Source organism: Hakea prostrata, chromosome 3, assembly GCF_041222555.1.
Source record: "Hakea prostrata isolate BN-2017 chromosome 3, UWA_Hpros_2, whole genome shotgun sequence".
In the NCBI taxonomy this organism is placed as follows: domain Eukaryota; kingdom Viridiplantae; phylum Streptophyta; class Magnoliopsida; order Proteales; family Proteaceae; genus Hakea; species Hakea prostrata.
This window is the reverse complement of record NC_142602.1, coordinates 34,307,844-34,326,242: the sequence shown is the minus strand read 5'-3', so window position 1 is coordinate 34,326,242 and position 18,399 is coordinate 34,307,844. Positions and strand designations below refer to the sequence as shown.

Here is an 18,399-nt window from a genome sequence, read left to right as displayed (position 1 = left end):
AGCTGAAACCTGACCTAATCCTTTTGAAACCAACCTAACCATCTCATGAGTTTGCTTAGCTTATATACAGTAACCATCTCCATCATTAATAGCAAATTTGTCCCATCATAACTCAAACCTCAGTTTCCTACCTATGAGTCCTTGGCTGAACCTATCCTAACCCCTTATCTGTGGAGCCTGGAGTCAATTCCGACCTAGATCTTGGCGGCTTGGCTTTCATTTGATTTAGGCTGATAAAAAAAAACTTATGAGTTGTCGCTTAGATCCATAATCTGATTAAGCCACCTATGCTGACTATAACCACACTATATCTGTACAGTGCCACTAATTTGATTTTTAGTTTTTCTGACATCTCCAATTATTATAGTTCTATGTTTGAAATTTAAAAAAAATAATTGTCTTTTAGGGTTAATGAGTCTACTTGGCTTTCACCCCCCCCCCCCCCAAAAAAAAAAAAGAGAAAAAGAAAAAGAAAAAGAAAAAGAAAAAGAAGAAAGTCTGTTTGGCTTTCCAACCATATATATGTGCTCATTTTAGTAGGATTACTAGGATACAGTAATTCTTCCTTTGCCCCTTAAATCCAACTTGGTGTAAGCATTTCTGATTTTATACTTCTCTGGTGTTCCTGAGTAGAACTTGCCATTCACTACAGAGTCCTCCCCCCCAAACACCCAATTTGAACTCCAGCTTCTGTTGGAAGCGATTCTCATCTTGAGAAGGACAATATGGCTTCCATTAATTTGTTATGGCAATTCTGGTTCATGCAATTATGCTTATGCTAGATGAGGCTCTCTAATTGCAAGGAAGGAGAAACTTCAGTGTTGTGTGAAATAATGAAATATGACAATCCTTTCTGGATCTAATGAATATATATAGATGATAGAGACAAGTAAGAAATCTACACGGCTCCCATCTACAACAAAAGTATCCAAAATTCCAAATGCCAAAACTATGTGGGAATGGGTTGGCTAAGGTCAATTAGACAAGTAAGAAATCTACACGGCTCCCGTCTACAACAAAAGTATCCAAAATTCCAAATGCCAAAACTATGTGGGAATGGGTTGGCTATGGTCAATTAGACGCTCTCCAACTTCCTGTAGTTACAGTATTTCGTTATTTTTATGGTGAATCACATATCAGAGCCCTTTGAACTCCTCGAAGGGAAGCAATCCACAAACTTTTTCCACACTCCACAACCAATGGGTTCCAAATAAAACCTGTTCTCAGAATCCTAGAAATTTGATGGGTAGAAAGGGTTACGTTCTGCTATCCTTTGTTTTCAACCAATAGTCATTATATCATGGCTCTGCCTTATAATCAATGTACTTTACGTCTTTGAGGTGGTCTTCCAATTAGAATTTGTTACCTTTTAAACTTTGGGCTTGCTAGATTTTATTTTTTGATTCTTTTAATCTTCTGTTTTCTTTTATCTAGAATTATGATTTTGAATATTTGTTTTCTTATATGCTGCCTCTTTGCAATGTCAATGCTTTGAATATATTTTATGGGATTTTAGAAAAAATGATGATTTCTTTAAATTACAGGGAGGAAAATCCAATTAAGCCATCACTTTTACAGTTGTTGGACTCAGGAAATGTTAATATAGGTTCTTCTCCTAGTGCACAAAAACCTTCCTCTACTGAAGTTAACGGCTGCAGTTATACATCCAAGAGAACCATTGTGACTTCACATAGAACGGATGGCAAAACATCTGAAAAAATTCAGGAGATTCAAGATCAGAAAGAAATTGGTGAGTATTGTATCATGGAGAATCACTGAATCAGATGCTTCCTCTATTTGACTATGGTTAAGGAAGAATTTTTAGTAGTATGTTCCCCAAAGGTGTGCCAGAGAAACTATTCCAATGGTAACAATCAACCATCTTGACAGAAAGATGCCGTATTCCGCCTGAAGTGCTATAGGTGCTAGCAAAAAAGTGCTTTAAAGATGTGGATGCAACTAAGATCTATGGTTTTGCCTGATTATTTTTCCTTCCTTGTTTGTCCCCCAACTGCAGACCAAGAAAATACTTTTCCAAGGAAAATTCTGGCCAACCATCTAGAGGGAAAGAGCACTGCTGCCGGTGAGGATGACTTGGATTTTACGGGAAGCAGTTCCAAATTTAAGGTGTATTTCTACTACCAATTCCTTCTTTGCTTTATTTTTTTTTTGTGTTGAGATTAACTGGTGGCTAAAATATTTTCATTTATCATGTTATGTATGAACTAACAAGAAGAAAATCTTTTTTAAGGTTGGATCAATTCTAGAACTTAAAATTTGTTATGCATTTTCAGCCACACACAGAAAGGAGGAAAATGGAATAATAAAAATAAGAATAACAAGAACAAGAACAAGAAGAAGAGAGCTGTACAGCAATAGGAGTCACTGCTCCTGTATTTAGACCCAATTACAGTAAGAGAAGCAACTCATTACAAGAAAACCCTTATATCTATACTGAGCTACAGATTTTACCCAAAGAGCTCAAAAGCCCACATTACAATCTGCCCCCACAGGTTGGTTCATAAATGTCACACATGTACAACTTGCACAAAACAGAAGAAGCTTTTTTACCACTAATCCCTTTGGTGAAAATGTCAACAAACTCATCACCAGACTGAACAAATGGAATATAGACAGGTCATCAGTGAAGCTCTTCCTTGATGAAATGGGGATCTATTTCAACATGCTTTGTCTTAAATTCTATTTGATCTCCTATCGATCTAGGACAAGCATTAGTTCCAAATAACATATAATGATATACTAGGTTAGCAAATTTTTTTTCTGTATTGGGGGCAACCCATCAAAATGAGGGATTCCTCATAATGCAGGTCCAAATACCTACATGGCTACGTCAATTGTATGGTCAAGTCCAAGAGAAACCGCTAGGCTTGCTGCCCAGCAGCAGAAGTCACTGGTTTTTTCTTTTTATGTGGCAATCTCAGAAATACTGCCAACTTTAGTAGTCATAAGTTATTTGTCAGTCCTTTATTTAATTCTTTTATTTGAAGTTATAAGTCATTGTAAGGCAGCCCATGATCAGGATGTTAAGTCTTTGTGAGTGTCTGCTATTAATTCCTATAATGAGTTATTAGTTGTTGAGTCCTTTTGTAGTCAGTTTTATGTCCTATTTCTGTTAGAACTTCAGTTATTGGCTTATTTAAACCCCACAGTTCGGAGTTTTTTTTAAGGGGTGTGTGTGTGTGTGTAGAATTAGAGTTTTCATTAATTGAGTTTTATTAGCTTATGCTTGATTCTTCTGAGAGTTTACTTAGGGTACAAATTAGGGTTAGCTTTTGGAAGGAATCTCCAAGGTGGGAAGACTCTTAGGGTTCTTTATGTAGTCAAGCTAGATCTTGCTGTGGCTGAGGATTCTGCCTTCAGTCTTCATTCCAGCACCTAAATTATCAACTATAAGGCCACCCATGATGTGGGTCTCAAGACCTACCCAGGTGGATGGCCAAGGGCCAAGCAAATCCCTAGGCTTGTTATTATAATTTTTCAGGACTCCTTGGAGTAAGTTCCTTGGCCTTGGCTCAGCATTTAGTTCATATGGCTATCCTCGGCTCCAGGGGAGTGTACGTTCAGTGAATAATCTCTTAATGTATTACCGCATCCCCAAGGGATGGGTCCCTTTTTTACAGGTCAGTGGAATCTTTATGCCCAAAACTTGATTCCAGTAGTAATTGTTTGGCACCCCCAAGGAGCGGGACTGCCATTCTAACTCTTCTTGGGGGATTTCATCCACAAACGCAAAGTTTATGGCTGACGGATATTGCACATCATCATTTAGCTATTGCCCTGATTTTTCTCGTTGCTGGTCATATGTATAGAACTAACTTATGCAGCACAATGAACAATTCTACTGGGCAGGGGCATTATGGTAATTCTGCCCAAGTAGTTAATTAGGATTTTTTTTTAATAAACCCACGGGGGGATCCATGTGAGGGTTTTAATAAAACACTGTAATGTGAACAACCAGGACCCTCCCAATAGAGGCTGCAAGAAGACCTAGAAGCAGCCCTTCTTTCCAACAACCTACTGAAGAACCGAACCAGCAGGGGCATTTTGGTCATTCTCCATGTGCCCTACACCCTCAGCCTAGTCTTAAAGGAAGCAGAAGCTCACCAGGACTCCAGATCCATTCTTACCTTACTGATTGGATCTCCCCTTGATGAGATATGACAACAGTCATAGTCCATCTAAAGCCCTAGTCTTGAGAGGACTCTTGTAATCAATGTCCAATCATTAGTTAGTAATCCTTTTTTATCTCTAATTTTGTTCATTTTATTTTCTAATGTACAGGACCTCTACTGGAGTGCGGGCACAGAGAGAGAGAGAGTATGCGATCAGATCACAAACTTGACTACTCAGTTTCCTTCTTGATCAACTCGGTACATGCTCCATGGTCCAATATGCCCTTACCTACACTACACCCCCCTCAAGCTGGAGAGTATTATTCACCAATTCCTAGCTTGCAACATCCTTCCACAAATGCTGGACCATTTAAGGACTTAGTGAAGATATCTCCAACTTGTTCAGCTGAAGTAACACAGGGTGTAGTAATGGTTCCTCTTATAACTGCATCACACATAAAATGCAAATCCACCTCAACATGTTGGTTCTCTCATGAAACACTTAATTACTGGCGATGTAGATCGCAACCTAATTATCACAAAATATCTCAACTGGCTCTTCAACCTCAACACCAACTTCTTTTAAAAACAATTTGACCTGAAAAAAATCTTTGAAACTATGTGAGCCATAGCACGATACTCTGCCTCAGCACTAGATTGGGCCATTATAACCTGCTTCGTACTCCTCCAAATGACAAATTCCCTCCGAGGAATGTACAGTAACCAGAAGTGGATCTCTGATCATCTCGGGACCCTACCCGATCTGCATTTGAATAAGCACACAATTTTTTATTTGCATTTCTTTTGTACACGAGTCCTTTCCTGGAGCCTTCTTCAAATACTATAAGATATGGATCACGACACCCTAGTGCTGCTTTTTAGGTGAATGGGTAAACTGGCGAGGTTTGGGCTAGTCAGAGTGAGGTATATAAGTTTACCTACAAGCCACCTGTACATTTGAGGATTAAAAAAATCCGCTCCTCCATCCTTGGTGAGTTTGGGTATGAGGATCCCTAGGTTTATCAACATGCTTATATTGAAGCATACTGGTTTCTATCTATAAGTCCTCATACTTTTGCTGGGAAAGACTAATACCTTGACTACTCTGTAGAATCTCTATCCCAAGAAAATATTACAAATGCCCTAACTCTTTTATCAGAAATCTAGTACTAAGAAATGTCTTCACTTCCTCAATGCCTGCACTATCACTTCCAGAAACAATTATGTCATCCACATTAACAATTAGTAACACAATTCCAAACTTTGCCTTTCTTATAAAGACTAAGTGATCCAAATAACATTGGAAGAATCCCATTTCAGATAATAGTGAACCAAAGTTTTTAAACCATGCTTTTGGGGATTTTCTCATTTCATAGATTGACTTATGAAGTTGCTATACTTTAGTAGAATTCCCCCCATGAGCAACAAAACCAGGAGGTTGCTCCATATATACTGCTTCAGCCAGATCTCCATACAAAATGACATTTTTGACATCTAACTTATAAAGTGGCCATCCCAAGTTAGTCGCTAAGGACAATAAAATACGCACTGAATTCAAACGGGCTACTGCAGAGAGTTTCAAAGAAATCTATGCTATAAGTCTGGGTATACCCCTTTGCAACCAACCACGCTATAAGATCCTCCACGAAACCATTAGATACATATATTTAATCACAAATACGGAACGACATCTAACTAGATCCTTACCTGAAGGCAGATTCACAAGATCCAAGTATTCTTAGAATCTAAGGCCTCAATGTCAGATTCCATCACAACTTTCCAACCTGGATTAGAGAGAGCTTCACAGTATATAAATGGAATAGTAATAGAAGACAGAGATGTGGTAAGACTATTGTAATGATTAGGCAAGTGAGAGGCAGTAACCTAATGAGAAATAGGATACACAACACCTGACCTTTGAGAACAAGAATGCTTACCTTCCCTCAATGCAATGGGAAGATCATTAGGATTATCAATTGCTGGTGGAGGTTCTGTAGAACAAGTGGTGATATTACAGTCCATCTTTTTCATTTCCTCCATCAATCCTCCTTTTGGTTCGAAGATCCTCAAATTCTAGAAAGGATGGAAAGAAAAACACAAAACAATGTAAGGCTTTGGCAATATGACTCATAGAAATAAGATTCACTGGAAATTTTGGAATAAATCAGATAGAGGAAAGGTCCTAATTTAGTATAGGAGAAATACTTCAATTACTGACTACAGAAGACTTCTCCTTGTTAGCCATAATGATAAGGGTATGGTTAAGAAACTCAGAAAATTTGAAAAGAGATACTCTTTATTTGTTCGGAGGCCCCAGAGTGACAGAGTCTATAATCTAGGAATCCGAAGCATAAGACTTAGTGGAGATACCTGTATGGGTGAGATTGGAAGTGGATGCACTTTGGCTCTGCTGTAACTGTTGTGGGTGCTTTTGGGTTTGATTGAGGTCTACACTAGGAGACAAGGAACTTGTAGACGCCATTGGAGCGGACCCAAAAGAGTTATCAGTAGAAGTTTCTCCAGTGGATGCCATCATATTAACATAATTCTCTTCCCACTCTGGACAACCATGTTTATCCCAACAATGTTCTTCAGTGTGATTTTGTTTGCCACAGTTAAAAAAATAAAAATAAAAAAATGATTGCCTTTTGACAAGTTGGCAGAGGAGTGCGGCCTGCTCTGTTTTGTCTTCTATGGCCAGCACCCCTTCCACGAGATGGATGGGTGCCGCTGCCACTGCCACGACCTGTGACAATGGCCAAATTCTCTTTGTTTCCTTGAGTACTTTTACTTCCACTAATACGCAACAGTCTATAGAATGCATCACTCAGAGTGGGAACTGTTTCGGATGTTCAAATCTGACTTCTATCTGTAGAAAATTATGGGTCTAGCCCAGCCAAAAATTTCGAGACAGAATTCAGCCCTATGTATCTTTAAGATTAGTGGTGAAAATCTGATGTTGTTGCAACTCTTCAACTCAACCTTTAAACCCACTATAATACTCCATCAATGGGCGGCCATTCTGAGAGTAACTAAACATCCGATCATACAAGTCATAAACGCACAAAATATTCTTTTCTTGACCAAAAGAATCACGCAAGTCCTCCTAGATCTGCTTGGATGTGTCATAAAACATAATATTATTAGTTATGGAAGATCAACACTATTCCAAATCCATCCCTTGACGACAACATCATCACAGTCCACGTTTCATGCATCGAAACTGAGGCTGCATCCTTTGAATCAACAATAGGACAATCCTCCTTTAAGTACTTCGATTTACCTTCGGCATGGATAAAGGCATACATAGCCTTCACGTAGAGAAAATAATTCTTGGCTCCTTTCAACTTGATACTTGTGATTTGAAACGTTATACCCTCCATGGATATATTCTTCGAAGGATTAGCCATGGCCGAAACATACAAGACGGTATTAATTACGGACACGAACAACATTCTTGAGCATAGAAGGACTGTCAAAACCCAATGCATTCTAACAATCACAATTTGCAGCTTGAGGTGGGTGTTGCCACACACAGACAATAACAAGGAAAACCAACTCTCAGGTGATTCATGCCCTCTCATTAGAGAAACTTTGATACCATGTAATGTGACCAGGACATCTATTGGAGCTGAGGTGCAGACAGAGAAAAAAGAAAAGCAAAAGAGAAGGAGAGAAGAGAAGGAAAAGAATGAGATGGGAGAGAGATGGCTCTAGCACAATCCTACTCACCCTCCTATTGCACTATATCAAATATAGATCCAAGCTTAAAATCAGATCCCAGTAACTGATGAGATTCTATGCTACTAATTTAGGAGACATGACAGAAACAAATCCAATCAATTGAAGATCTAACACAACCCATAAGGAAAAGATAAATATGCGACCAAATCAACCAGCTTGACTACTCAATTTCCTTCTTGATCGACTAGGTATATTTTCCACGGTCCAATATGCCCTTACCTGCACAATATGAAACCATCAGCAAACTTCAGATGTAATTAGTAGTTAATAGTCTTAGTTTGAGCTGGAGTTCTTGATGTAACCAGCCCCCCACTAAAAGAGCCCAGAAGAGGGCCCAAGCCTATTTAGTTGGAGGAATTCATTAGAATTCAGTTCTGGAAAGCTGGACCAGCAGCCCTAATCCCTCCATCCCATCCCAGTCGAAGCCCTAATTACCCTAAAAACCCTAGTTTGGTGCTGGACTATCATTAGAAGATCCTGAATTATTAACCCACATCTCTGGGTTACATCAATTGGTATGAGAGCCATTGATTCCGGCAACTTCAAGAATTCACGTCACCATGGACAATCCAGAAATAGGACAACTGCAGCAGATCCTTGTGCAGCAGATTGAGATGAGCAACAGAATTACAAACCTAGAACAGTCCGAGATTGCAGACCAAGCACTAGCTCCACCTCCTCCACCGCCTAGAACAACTTCCCAAGTATATTTTTCCACATGGGGAAGAAGGAAGTGCACGAAGGTACAGAGAAGATGAGCTAGAGTACGACCATGATAGGAGATCTAAAGGAAGGAATGGGTATACCAGAGAGTCCCGTTATGATAATCAAGAGTATGAGAGGTATTAACCAGATAGTTCCACCAAGAAGGCAGCCAGTACCCACATACCAATCCTTTGAAGATTATACGATAGCATATAATCCAGTGGAGGATAAGAGCCAAGAAGGGGAGCAGGTCTTAGCTCGAATTGAAGGACTTCAATGGGACTCTTGATCCACAGATGGTTGCAGGGAAGCACTTGACTACTTTGATTGGTATGACCTAACAAAAGAGAAGAAGATGCAGCTGGCCAAAACTAAATTAGTTGGTGCAGCCAGGAAGTGGTGGTGTACTAGATCTAGAGAGCACTACCTAGATGGCAGAGAACCCCATACTTGAAACCAGATGAGGAGGGATTGACTAATAGATACCTTCCAGGACCTTACAAGGCTAAGCTCCAAGAGAAATTCTATACTCTAAAGCAAGGTAACTTAATAGTCTCTGAGTATATTCAACTTTGGTCTCTAGAACTGGTATTATAGAGAGTCCATTACAGTCCGTGACTAGGTTTAAATTGGGACTCAAACCTGAGATTTCAGTTAGCATTGGGGGTTATTGATGTAATTAACCTAGAGGGACATATATGATAAAGCCCTTAGGGCTGAAGCCTTATTGCCCCATATGCTCCACTAGAAGAAGACTTGGACATGCCTCACACTAAAGAGATGACAAGGCCAAACCACCTCAATGTGTTCGCCAAGATTTTAGTGTCAGAGACTGAGCCAGAAGACTGGAAGAGGAATAGGTTCTGATACAACATGATTAAGGTTGGTACCATCATAGGCTGAGCCATTGTTGAATGTGGTAACAATGTCAATGCATTCTAAGAAGACTTTGCTACAAGGTTGTTAAGGTGGCAAGGCGACCAAAGCGGTTGGGGGCTCCGTCGAGGTAGTTAGGTGGCCAAGCGGCGTCTTGGCGGCAATAAGGCGACAAAGCGGTTGGGTCAAATTTTTTCAAGACGACTACTTTTATACTGATAAATTTCTATTATAAGCTAAACAAGCATTCAAGAATCACATTCATCTTAAAAAAAAAAAAGCATTCAAGAATCATATTTATTAAAGATTATTCAAAAAAGAACACAGACATAAATTCATCTCATTAAGCATCATAATATATTACTATAAAACTATATCAAATTATAAGTATGAAAATGAAAGTAGTAAATTTACATTTTTACTTACCTCTATGATAGTGTGATGCCAAATAAGTGCCTTATCCATATAATGATTCATTGATTCCCAATTCCAAAATGACTAACTATTAAGATCGTATACGACTTTGTAGGATAAAATTTGATTTTTAAGAAAATCAAGAAAAAAATATTATCATGTACAAAATGTCAAAAAGGTGACCGTTTTGGCATCTAGGCTGCAATAAGGCGCACAAGGTGACAAAGTGGTGGCAGTTAGGTGAAAAAGTGGCAAAAAAACTGTATGTTAACAAAGAGGTTGAAAAACCGCCTTGCCTCCTAAGCGGATGCTTCGACAACCATGCTATGCTAAGAAGGCAGGACTGAAGACTTAGAAGCCCCCAGAGCTGTATAAGCTAGCCCTCCTAAATAGTGCTAAGTTAAAGGTTTGCAACAGATGCCTGGTGCCAGTAAACCTCCACTCCTATGCTAAAGAACTATGGCATGATGTTGTGCCTATGAAGTTGTCTTACATTATCTTTGAAGACCTTGGCTCTACATTAATGATTTGGCCATCTCTAGTAGAGAGAAGAACACTTGCACTTTCAGTACAAGTGTAAAAAGATCACACTCCTGCCCCCATCCTTAGTGAAGAGGCACAGAAGCAAGCCCTTCACATTAATCAAAGGAACCCCAACCAATTCCCCCTAGTAACTTCCCCACAGAAGGTACTGGGAGGATCAAACAAAGACTGTAGCACACTGAGCCAAGGCAAGCAAAGAACCAAGAGATAGAGCTAGTGCCAGTCTTCCGTTCACTGGGGGATGGATGAATTTAAGAAGGGGAGAGCTGATGTAACCAGCCCACAACCAGCCCCAAAGAGCGTAGAAGAGGGCCAAAGCCCATTCGTGCCCCAGGGCCCAACTAAAAGGGGCCAAATCCGTCCAGGGGTAGAATGGTCATTTTCTTACCTCTGGATTGAGTATTATTGGTTGACCAAGTCCATTTTAGTTAGGAAAAAATAATTCTGTTTTAGTTCCTAATTTGGAGTCTTAGAAGTTTAGTTAACTTGGTATTTGTTTATGAGTTGTTCGGGATAGGGTTTTCTAAAATTAGAAACCTTATCTTAGGTAGTGGTCTTATTTTAGTTAGGTTCTAATTAAGTAGCGTTGGATCCCAAATAGGTAATGGAATTTTTTTTGTTCTAAGTCAAATTCAGTTGTAAAGGCTATAAGTGGCCAAGTCCTTCATATTATTTTCAGCTTGAGTTATTGAATTGATTTCTTGGAATTGGCTTGGTGCATGCGTGGGATCCTAAGGGACACCCTGCGGCTCGAGTTTGTGCATTGTTTCTTCTAGTTTCAGAGCTTCTTCATTGCTTCCATTGTTCTACAGCAGAAATTCCAGCAAGTTGAGCATCTTCAAGCTAGTACAAGACTCCCTCCAAAGCCCTAATTCTCCTCCCTCTGTCCGCAGCCTTCTCAGCCCATTCCCCTCAACTTCAGCCCCCAAAACCGGCCCTAGCCCCATCGCAAATTACCACTCCCCATTCCTCTTCTGGCCTGGCAGCCCCTACCCCCTCCCCTTGCAGCCGAAGTCCACCCCCTATTTGCTTCTGTTTTGCGATAGCAGCAGCCCTTCCCCTTTAATAACCCCACCTTTCCAGCCCCCATTGACCTCATTCTACCCCCACTAGCATTGCACCTCACCCCTGCACCATAGCCCTAAGTCAATTGCCCATCTAACCACTTCTTTTCTAATCTTAAAATTGCTGCTAGTCATCTTCAACCTTGGGATTTGCAGTATTGTTGAAATTTCAGAAGTTGACCTTTACTTAAGTTCCGACAATTAGAACCTATTCTAGTTGAAGGAATTCATTAGAATTCAGTTCTGCCCTAAGCCCTCCATCCCATTCTAGTCGAAGCCCTAATTATCGTAAAAACCCTAGCCAAAAATCGTAGAAACCCTAGTTTGGCGCTGGACTATCGCTAGAAGATCCTGAGTTATTAATCCACATCTCTGGGTTACATCAGTTCTATTCAGAGTAGGTGTATTTAAATCGTAAGTTTATCTCAAATAGAACTCTATAGTTGTTGAGTTCTATAAGGACTTTAGGAGTTTCTTAATTTTGGCTATAAATTCAATGCCAAGGATGGTAAACATATCTTTGATTTTACCCAAAAAAAGGAAAAAAGAGAAAGAAAACAAACTATCAGTTTTGATTATTGAATAAAATATGGAAGAGTTTCTAGCCAAGGAGGGTTTGAGTGGGCTGTGTAGGGTTTCCAAGAGGACGAAGCCTTGTGGCAACCTTGTTGTTGTTCTTCTCCAGCAATCTTCATACTTTCCAGCAACTGCAGCAAGTGTTCTTTGATCTCTCCATAATCTACAGCAAGTAAATTGCCAATTCCCTACCCTAGAGCCTCCCCAGCCCTCTCCATCTTACGGCAACTTGGAAAATCCTAAACCCTAAAACCTTCAAGCTTTGTATTCCTTGCCCTGAAGCTCAGTTCCCCTTGGAGATAATGTCTCCTCTACCCCATCAGCCTTCAACTTAAGCAGCAGCCAAGACCCACCCCTCTCAAACCTTAGAAGAGACTCCCTTGATCATGCGAAACTGCAAAATCTTGGAGCTGAATCTGAAATTGCTGAAACTTTAATTCAGACCTAAATAACAATCGCTTGACCCCATAAACCATACTGACCGCATGTTGATCTCGAGGCTAATCTCGGTCAGTCAGAAAACCGAGATGTTGGCCAAGACATGGTAAATTTTGGGGCTAACTAGAGTGAACTCGAGGGACCATCTCGAAGGGTTTTAATGGTCTGGTTTGGCTGTAACTTGGTATTTAGCCTTTTTTAGGCCTCCTAAAAACATGGTGGCCTTAGTTTTGGGACAAAACAAGCCTATGTATGTGCTCCAACTCGAACCTAAGTTTGAATAGGAATGCTGCAGGAATCTGCATGCAGTTTTATAAAACATAAAATATAGAATCGGTAGTTGATATAATGAAAACCAAGTGATAACATACATCAAATAATTTAAGTTGTTTCCATCTATATTACTAGTTCAATACTCAATAGAACAATACAACATCACCAGTCGTGAATATAGTAGTACAAGCATCATTACTTCATAAGAACAAGGAAAAATTAAATCAATCAAAGGCCAAGGGTAACTAAGCAGCTCCTCCACCAGCTCTGCCAGCACCACGACCATGTCTTGTAGGTCCTCTACCAGCTTTACGTCGTTCAGCCAACTTGATGAGGTGGTCAAGAATATCATCTTCATAAAATTAGGGACGGCATGGCACCTAGGTGTATCCGCATGGTATCCAACCTACTGTTGCTTGAACCTCATTTTGCCCCTGATGAGGACTACTGTGTTGCCAAGCAATATCATTATCCTCCATAGTTCAGCAACCTGTAAATTGATTACAAACCATATATTCAGTGCTGACATCCTCCTGGCTGATCTATCACTGGTCCAACCTAAGAGTTTTATTTTGAATTGGTTTGCAAGTTAGAGTCCCAGTTTGTTTTCTATTTGGAAGTTGAGATCTATTACGTTTTCCTTTATGTATAAATGAGCCAATCTGGGTTGTTACAAATCATACTTGATTATTTGAATAAAATCTGAGATTTGAAGGAGTGAGGCGTGGGTTCCTAGGAAGAATCCCACAGCTGTGTGTGTGATAAAAATTTTCAAGTTCTTCTCCAATTCCCCCTTGTTCAAGCCTGCCTCAGCAACCACACTCAAAACATTACAGCAGCTTCAAGTCCGCCCTGTTCGAGTAAGTTCAAACCAGCCACTTCCCTACCCCATTCCCCCTTCCTTACCTATGGCAGCAGCTGCTCCCCTCCCCTTCAAAACCCTAGATCCCCTACCCCATTCAACCCCTACTTTCCTAGATAGGATTGCACCTTCCCCTAAGTCCTATTCCTACTTCTAGTTTCCCCATTATACCTTCCTTGATTAGGTTTTGCAAATTTCTGCATTTCATCTTCTAGTTCTAGAGACCCTAAAACCCAGTTTTACTGAAACCCTCTTAACTCCCAAGCCCCTCAACCAAACTCCAAACCCTTTTAGGATTACCTTCTCCTATACCTTCTCTACCTCCCCTCCAAACACCAACCCTAATGGCTACCTCTAGAGTCCCAATTCAACTAGGAGACCTAACTTTGAAGCCCTCACACCTTACGATTAAATCTAAATTACAAAGATAGCAACAGTATTAACCCTAGTCTAGCAAACCCTAGAACCTAGAATCCTGCAAAGCCTAACAAATCCTAGAATTCAAGCAAGGTTTGAAGCTTAGAAACATAAAACCCTAGACCTATAAACCTGGCCAAAACCTATTCTAACTGTAACCCAACCCTAGCTTCTATCTATTGCTGCAAAAACCCTACACATAAGGCTATTACAGACCTAGAAGACTGCTGATTCTATAGGAAGTGAGCTTGGTTCTAGGACATAATCAAACAATTAAGCCCTTGAATCTGGTTCACATCACTTTGTAAGCTGGCAGTACAAAATATTAGGAAATTATGTCATAGATAAAACACCAAGTGTTATGTGAAAAATTAGTATCCTGCCTTTATTTATATTTTTCTATCATTTCCTTGGGTAAATATTTTGCTCTTTTCCGGTATTAGTTACAAGTCTCGTAGATTTGTCAGGTGGAGTTGCTTGATCCTGTGGTTAAGCCATGCGTTAAAGGAAATGTAGGTGTAAAAGATGCTGAAGAAAATGATACCTTGAATTTTGGCTTGCGTGGTTGTGATGCAACACCCATGGCAGATCATCAGCGTGCTTTGAAGTCCGATGGCCTAGAGCCTGAGAAAGTCTTGAATATAATGGCGTCAAAGGGAGATGACTTGTTGCAGACTGCTTTGAAATTGCTTCAAAAGAAACGAGGTGACCTGGTATGTACTTTTCATGGCTGAGATGTATAACATGGAATGACAACTCTGTCAACTGGTTGAAGAGGTTTTTATTTGTAAATTTCTAGATGGTAACTGCCTTCTTTTGATGGATGGAAACAATGACGCATGTGCAGTGTCTGGAGGCATTTGAATCGGATTGTTTATGGACTTAAGGAGATTAAAATCTTTAAGCCTTTTTTGTGTTATATATTGTCATTTTTTGAGCAGGATACATATGTTGTTCTTAGTGCATACCAGTCAGTTAAATATGGCTACAAAAACATATTAATATATCAATTTAAAGACTCTTCTACCAAAAAAAAGAAAAAAAAAGAAAAGAAAAGGAAAATCACTATAAGAGACTCATAAGATTGATTATTGATTCACCATTTTCTTTGTTCAGCAGTTATAGAGATCCCATTTTGCTCTTCTTTATCATGAACGTAACTTTTCCTCTCTTTGCAGTCACAACAGCAACGTGAACTGGAAGATGAGATTGCTCGATGTGAGAATACCCTCCAGACAATCTTAAGTGGTAAACTTCAGTTCCATTTCTTTTGTTAATTTTAATTTTCTATCTGTTTACATTTTCACACAATGATTTGTTAATTTTAATTGCCTATCTGTTTACATTTTCACACAATGAGCAATGAAAAGGCAGTGCAAAGGTTGTATTTCATGTATCTTTAATGGGAGGAAACTCTTATAAACTATTCAGCTCCTTAAAAAGGGTTTGATGGAGGGGAAGTGTGTGAAATTCAAACACCATGATATCTTTGGTTTCTATTTGAAGTGTGTTAAGATATGCGTGATTTACCACTTCAGTGGTATAAGATTGGATTAGATTTTATTTTATTTCTTTAGCTCTTGTTTATTAGATTAGGATATTACTTTCTATTTTTATGTAGATTGACTAGCAAGCTATACTTGGTAGATTTGTTTCCTTTCCTTCTTATTACTTTGGTATCAAGCAAGTCTATTTTAGGACAGTACTATTTGAAGATCTTCTAACTAGATTTAGGGATATTTTGAAGATTTGTCTAATCTGGAAACTTTATAATAAATACACTGTTGGGGGGGGGGGGGGGGAGCTGTGTATGGCAAACTTTTCATTCCCTCCTTCTTCATCTCTTCTTCTTCTACACCACTTCTCTCTTCAGCTCTCTACTTTTTCATGCTATTTTAATTTTTGTTCTGTTACACGGTATCAGAGCAGTGATTACAGATCTAATCTGAAAATAAAAAGATTGCTGGTTGGAAAGCCATTTCAAGGTTTTCTTGTTTGTGGTAGAACCCCAGTTCATACTTCATATATGAAGAAGAACTAGGATTTGATGAAGATTAATGAATTTACATAATGAATCGCAACTGATATTGATTCATCTTGCTGCTGCTACTGCTATCAATTTACTAGTATAGTCTGAAGATAAATCTACTGTTGACCTGCTGTGAGATTCTTCTTCTAATGTGTGCTCTTCCTTTGAATTTCCCCCCTCTTGTTGCTGGTTCCTGCCACTTAATGAAATTTCTGTTTGAAAGCTTTTCTCTACCCCTTGCAAGTGTCAGTTGAACCAAGTTTCGAGGATTGCTTATGGAAAGATTTTTTTTTACTAGTACTGCCTGTGGCTACTTGTTTCAAAGTAATCTGGTAACCAGCAAGCCCTTTTCTTATTGCCATCTTATCTACTCCTTTGGATCTTGTCCCATTACTGAAGTACCTATTCTTATTCCTATTACCAAGCTTGTTTGATATATGTTGCTGGTTTTGCCTTCTGCATGCCTATGGGTTTTGAATACATCGCTAGTACAACTGAGTAGGCCTCTGTTCTGTAGTTTTTATCTCTTTCTCGATTTGAAATATGCTACTACAACAGCCCAATGTCTGACATATGCTGCTGATACAGCCTTGGTTTTATGATATATTGCTAGGTCTTGATTTTGTGCGAGTACTACCTCTTGCTTAAAGATACATTGCTGGTACAGCCTTTGTTCTGAGTTATATTGCTGGTACAGTCCCTGTTTGAGTTATATTCAGTGGCTGAATCTAAGTCCTTTGCTGATATTCACCTTGAAAATCAGTTTTGTTCCACCAGTTAGATAAGAACGACTGGCTGGTTTACCTAGTATCTGCTACATTATATTGGTTTTATGTACCTAATTCTAACTCACTTGTTTGAGGTTGAATTGCTGGCATCACTTGATCAAGTTAATTACTAAGTTGCCATTATCTTCCTTGGCGGACCATGGATCACATCGGTTTGGGATTCTTTTTGTCATTGTGTTGGAATGATTTAAGATATATCTGGTTTTATTTACAGTTCTTTTGAGATTTGGTTATTAATTACCATGTGTAATGCTACATGAGGGGGAGAGAGAAGATTTACTCTATCTACTCAAGGCTTGTATCTGAAGATATAGCGACAATATCTACCTAATTGGTCTGCAGTAACCCATATTGTCTTTTAACTACCTAATTGGTTTGCAGTAACCCATACTGCCTTTACCTACCTAATTGTTTTGTAGTAACCTAAATTGCCTTTTACCTATTTACTTGCTTTGTAATAACCCATACTGTCTTTTATCTACCCACTTGGTCTACTGTAATCCATACTGTCCTTTTACGTACCTAATTGGTCCGTAGTATCCCATACTGCCTTTTATCTACGTACTTGATCCGCAGTAATCCATACTATCCTTTTACCTGCCTAGTTGGTCCGTAGTAACTCATACTGCTTTTTACCTACCTCCTTGGTTCAAGATAAGAATATTGCCTTTTTTCTACCTGTACTTTTACCAACTACTTGGCTTCTTGCAAGAACTTGTATATGGACATTGGAGCTACAATTTTTATCTATCAGTTTGGGGATCTCTCCCTACTACTGTCATTATTTGGATAGTGCATTTGATGCTGCTTTACGGATTGTGTTCATCTTCAATACTGTCAATTGTTCTCATTATTTGATGGTTCGTTCGACATAAAGAATTGAAGTTTTTTTTTTAAAATCGCTGCTGATTATCTCCTGGGTGAAGTTCTCTTGATGTTTATCAGCATTTTCTAGTAGTTTAGTACTACTTGTGTTCAAGATTGATAAGGCTTTTAATTTATATTTCTGTTATTCCAAGTTGGAGCCTTTGATATGTATACTTCAGCTTGAGGGGGAGTGTTAAGATATGCATGATTTACCACTTTAGTGGTATAGATTGGATTAGATTTTGTTTTATTTCCTAAGCTCTTATTTATTAGATTAGGATATTACTTTCTATGTTTTTCTTCTCTATTTTTATGCAGCTTGATTAGCAAGTAATACTTGGGGAGATTTGTTTCCTTTCCTTCTTGTCACTTGCATATCAAGCAAGTCTATTTTAGCTTAGTTATGTTTGAAGATTTTGTAACCAGATTTAGGAATATTTTGTAGATCTTTCTAATCTTGAATATTTTCAATAATTAATACACTGTTGAAGGGGGTGGGTGGGCTGCATTTGGCACAAGCCTCCATTCCCTCCATCTTTTCTTCTCCACCACTTCTTTCTCTTCGTTGAGCTCTCCATTATCTTTAGTTATTTTAATTTAATTCTGTTACAAAGTGGAAGAGAAGTCAAAAGTTTTTATTTTATTTTTTCATTTTTATTATTATTATTTT

General features: G+C 38.9%; 1 protein-coding gene across 3 annotated transcripts in view; it reads left to right on the top strand.

Moving 5' to 3' along the window:
- LOC149022148 (uncharacterized) overlaps window positions 1-18,399 on the top strand; it is an 88,260-nt gene that overhangs the window by 43,193 nt on the left and 26,668 nt on the right. Inside the window, exons 5-8 of one of the 3 annotated variants that reach the window (XM_089150315.1) lie at window positions 1,545-1,750; window positions 2,018-2,127; window positions 14,513-14,758; window positions 15,224-15,293. In XM_089150315.1, coding sequence (XP_089006441.1) covers window positions 1,545-1,750; window positions 2,018-2,127; window positions 14,513-14,758; window positions 15,224-15,293 — 632 coding nt within the window. Of the gene's footprint in view, window positions 1-1,544; window positions 1,751-2,017; window positions 2,128-14,503; window positions 14,759-15,223; window positions 15,294-18,399 lie in introns of all 3 variants that reach the window. The other 2 variants (XM_089150314.1, XM_089150316.1) reach the window with 2 other exon arrangements.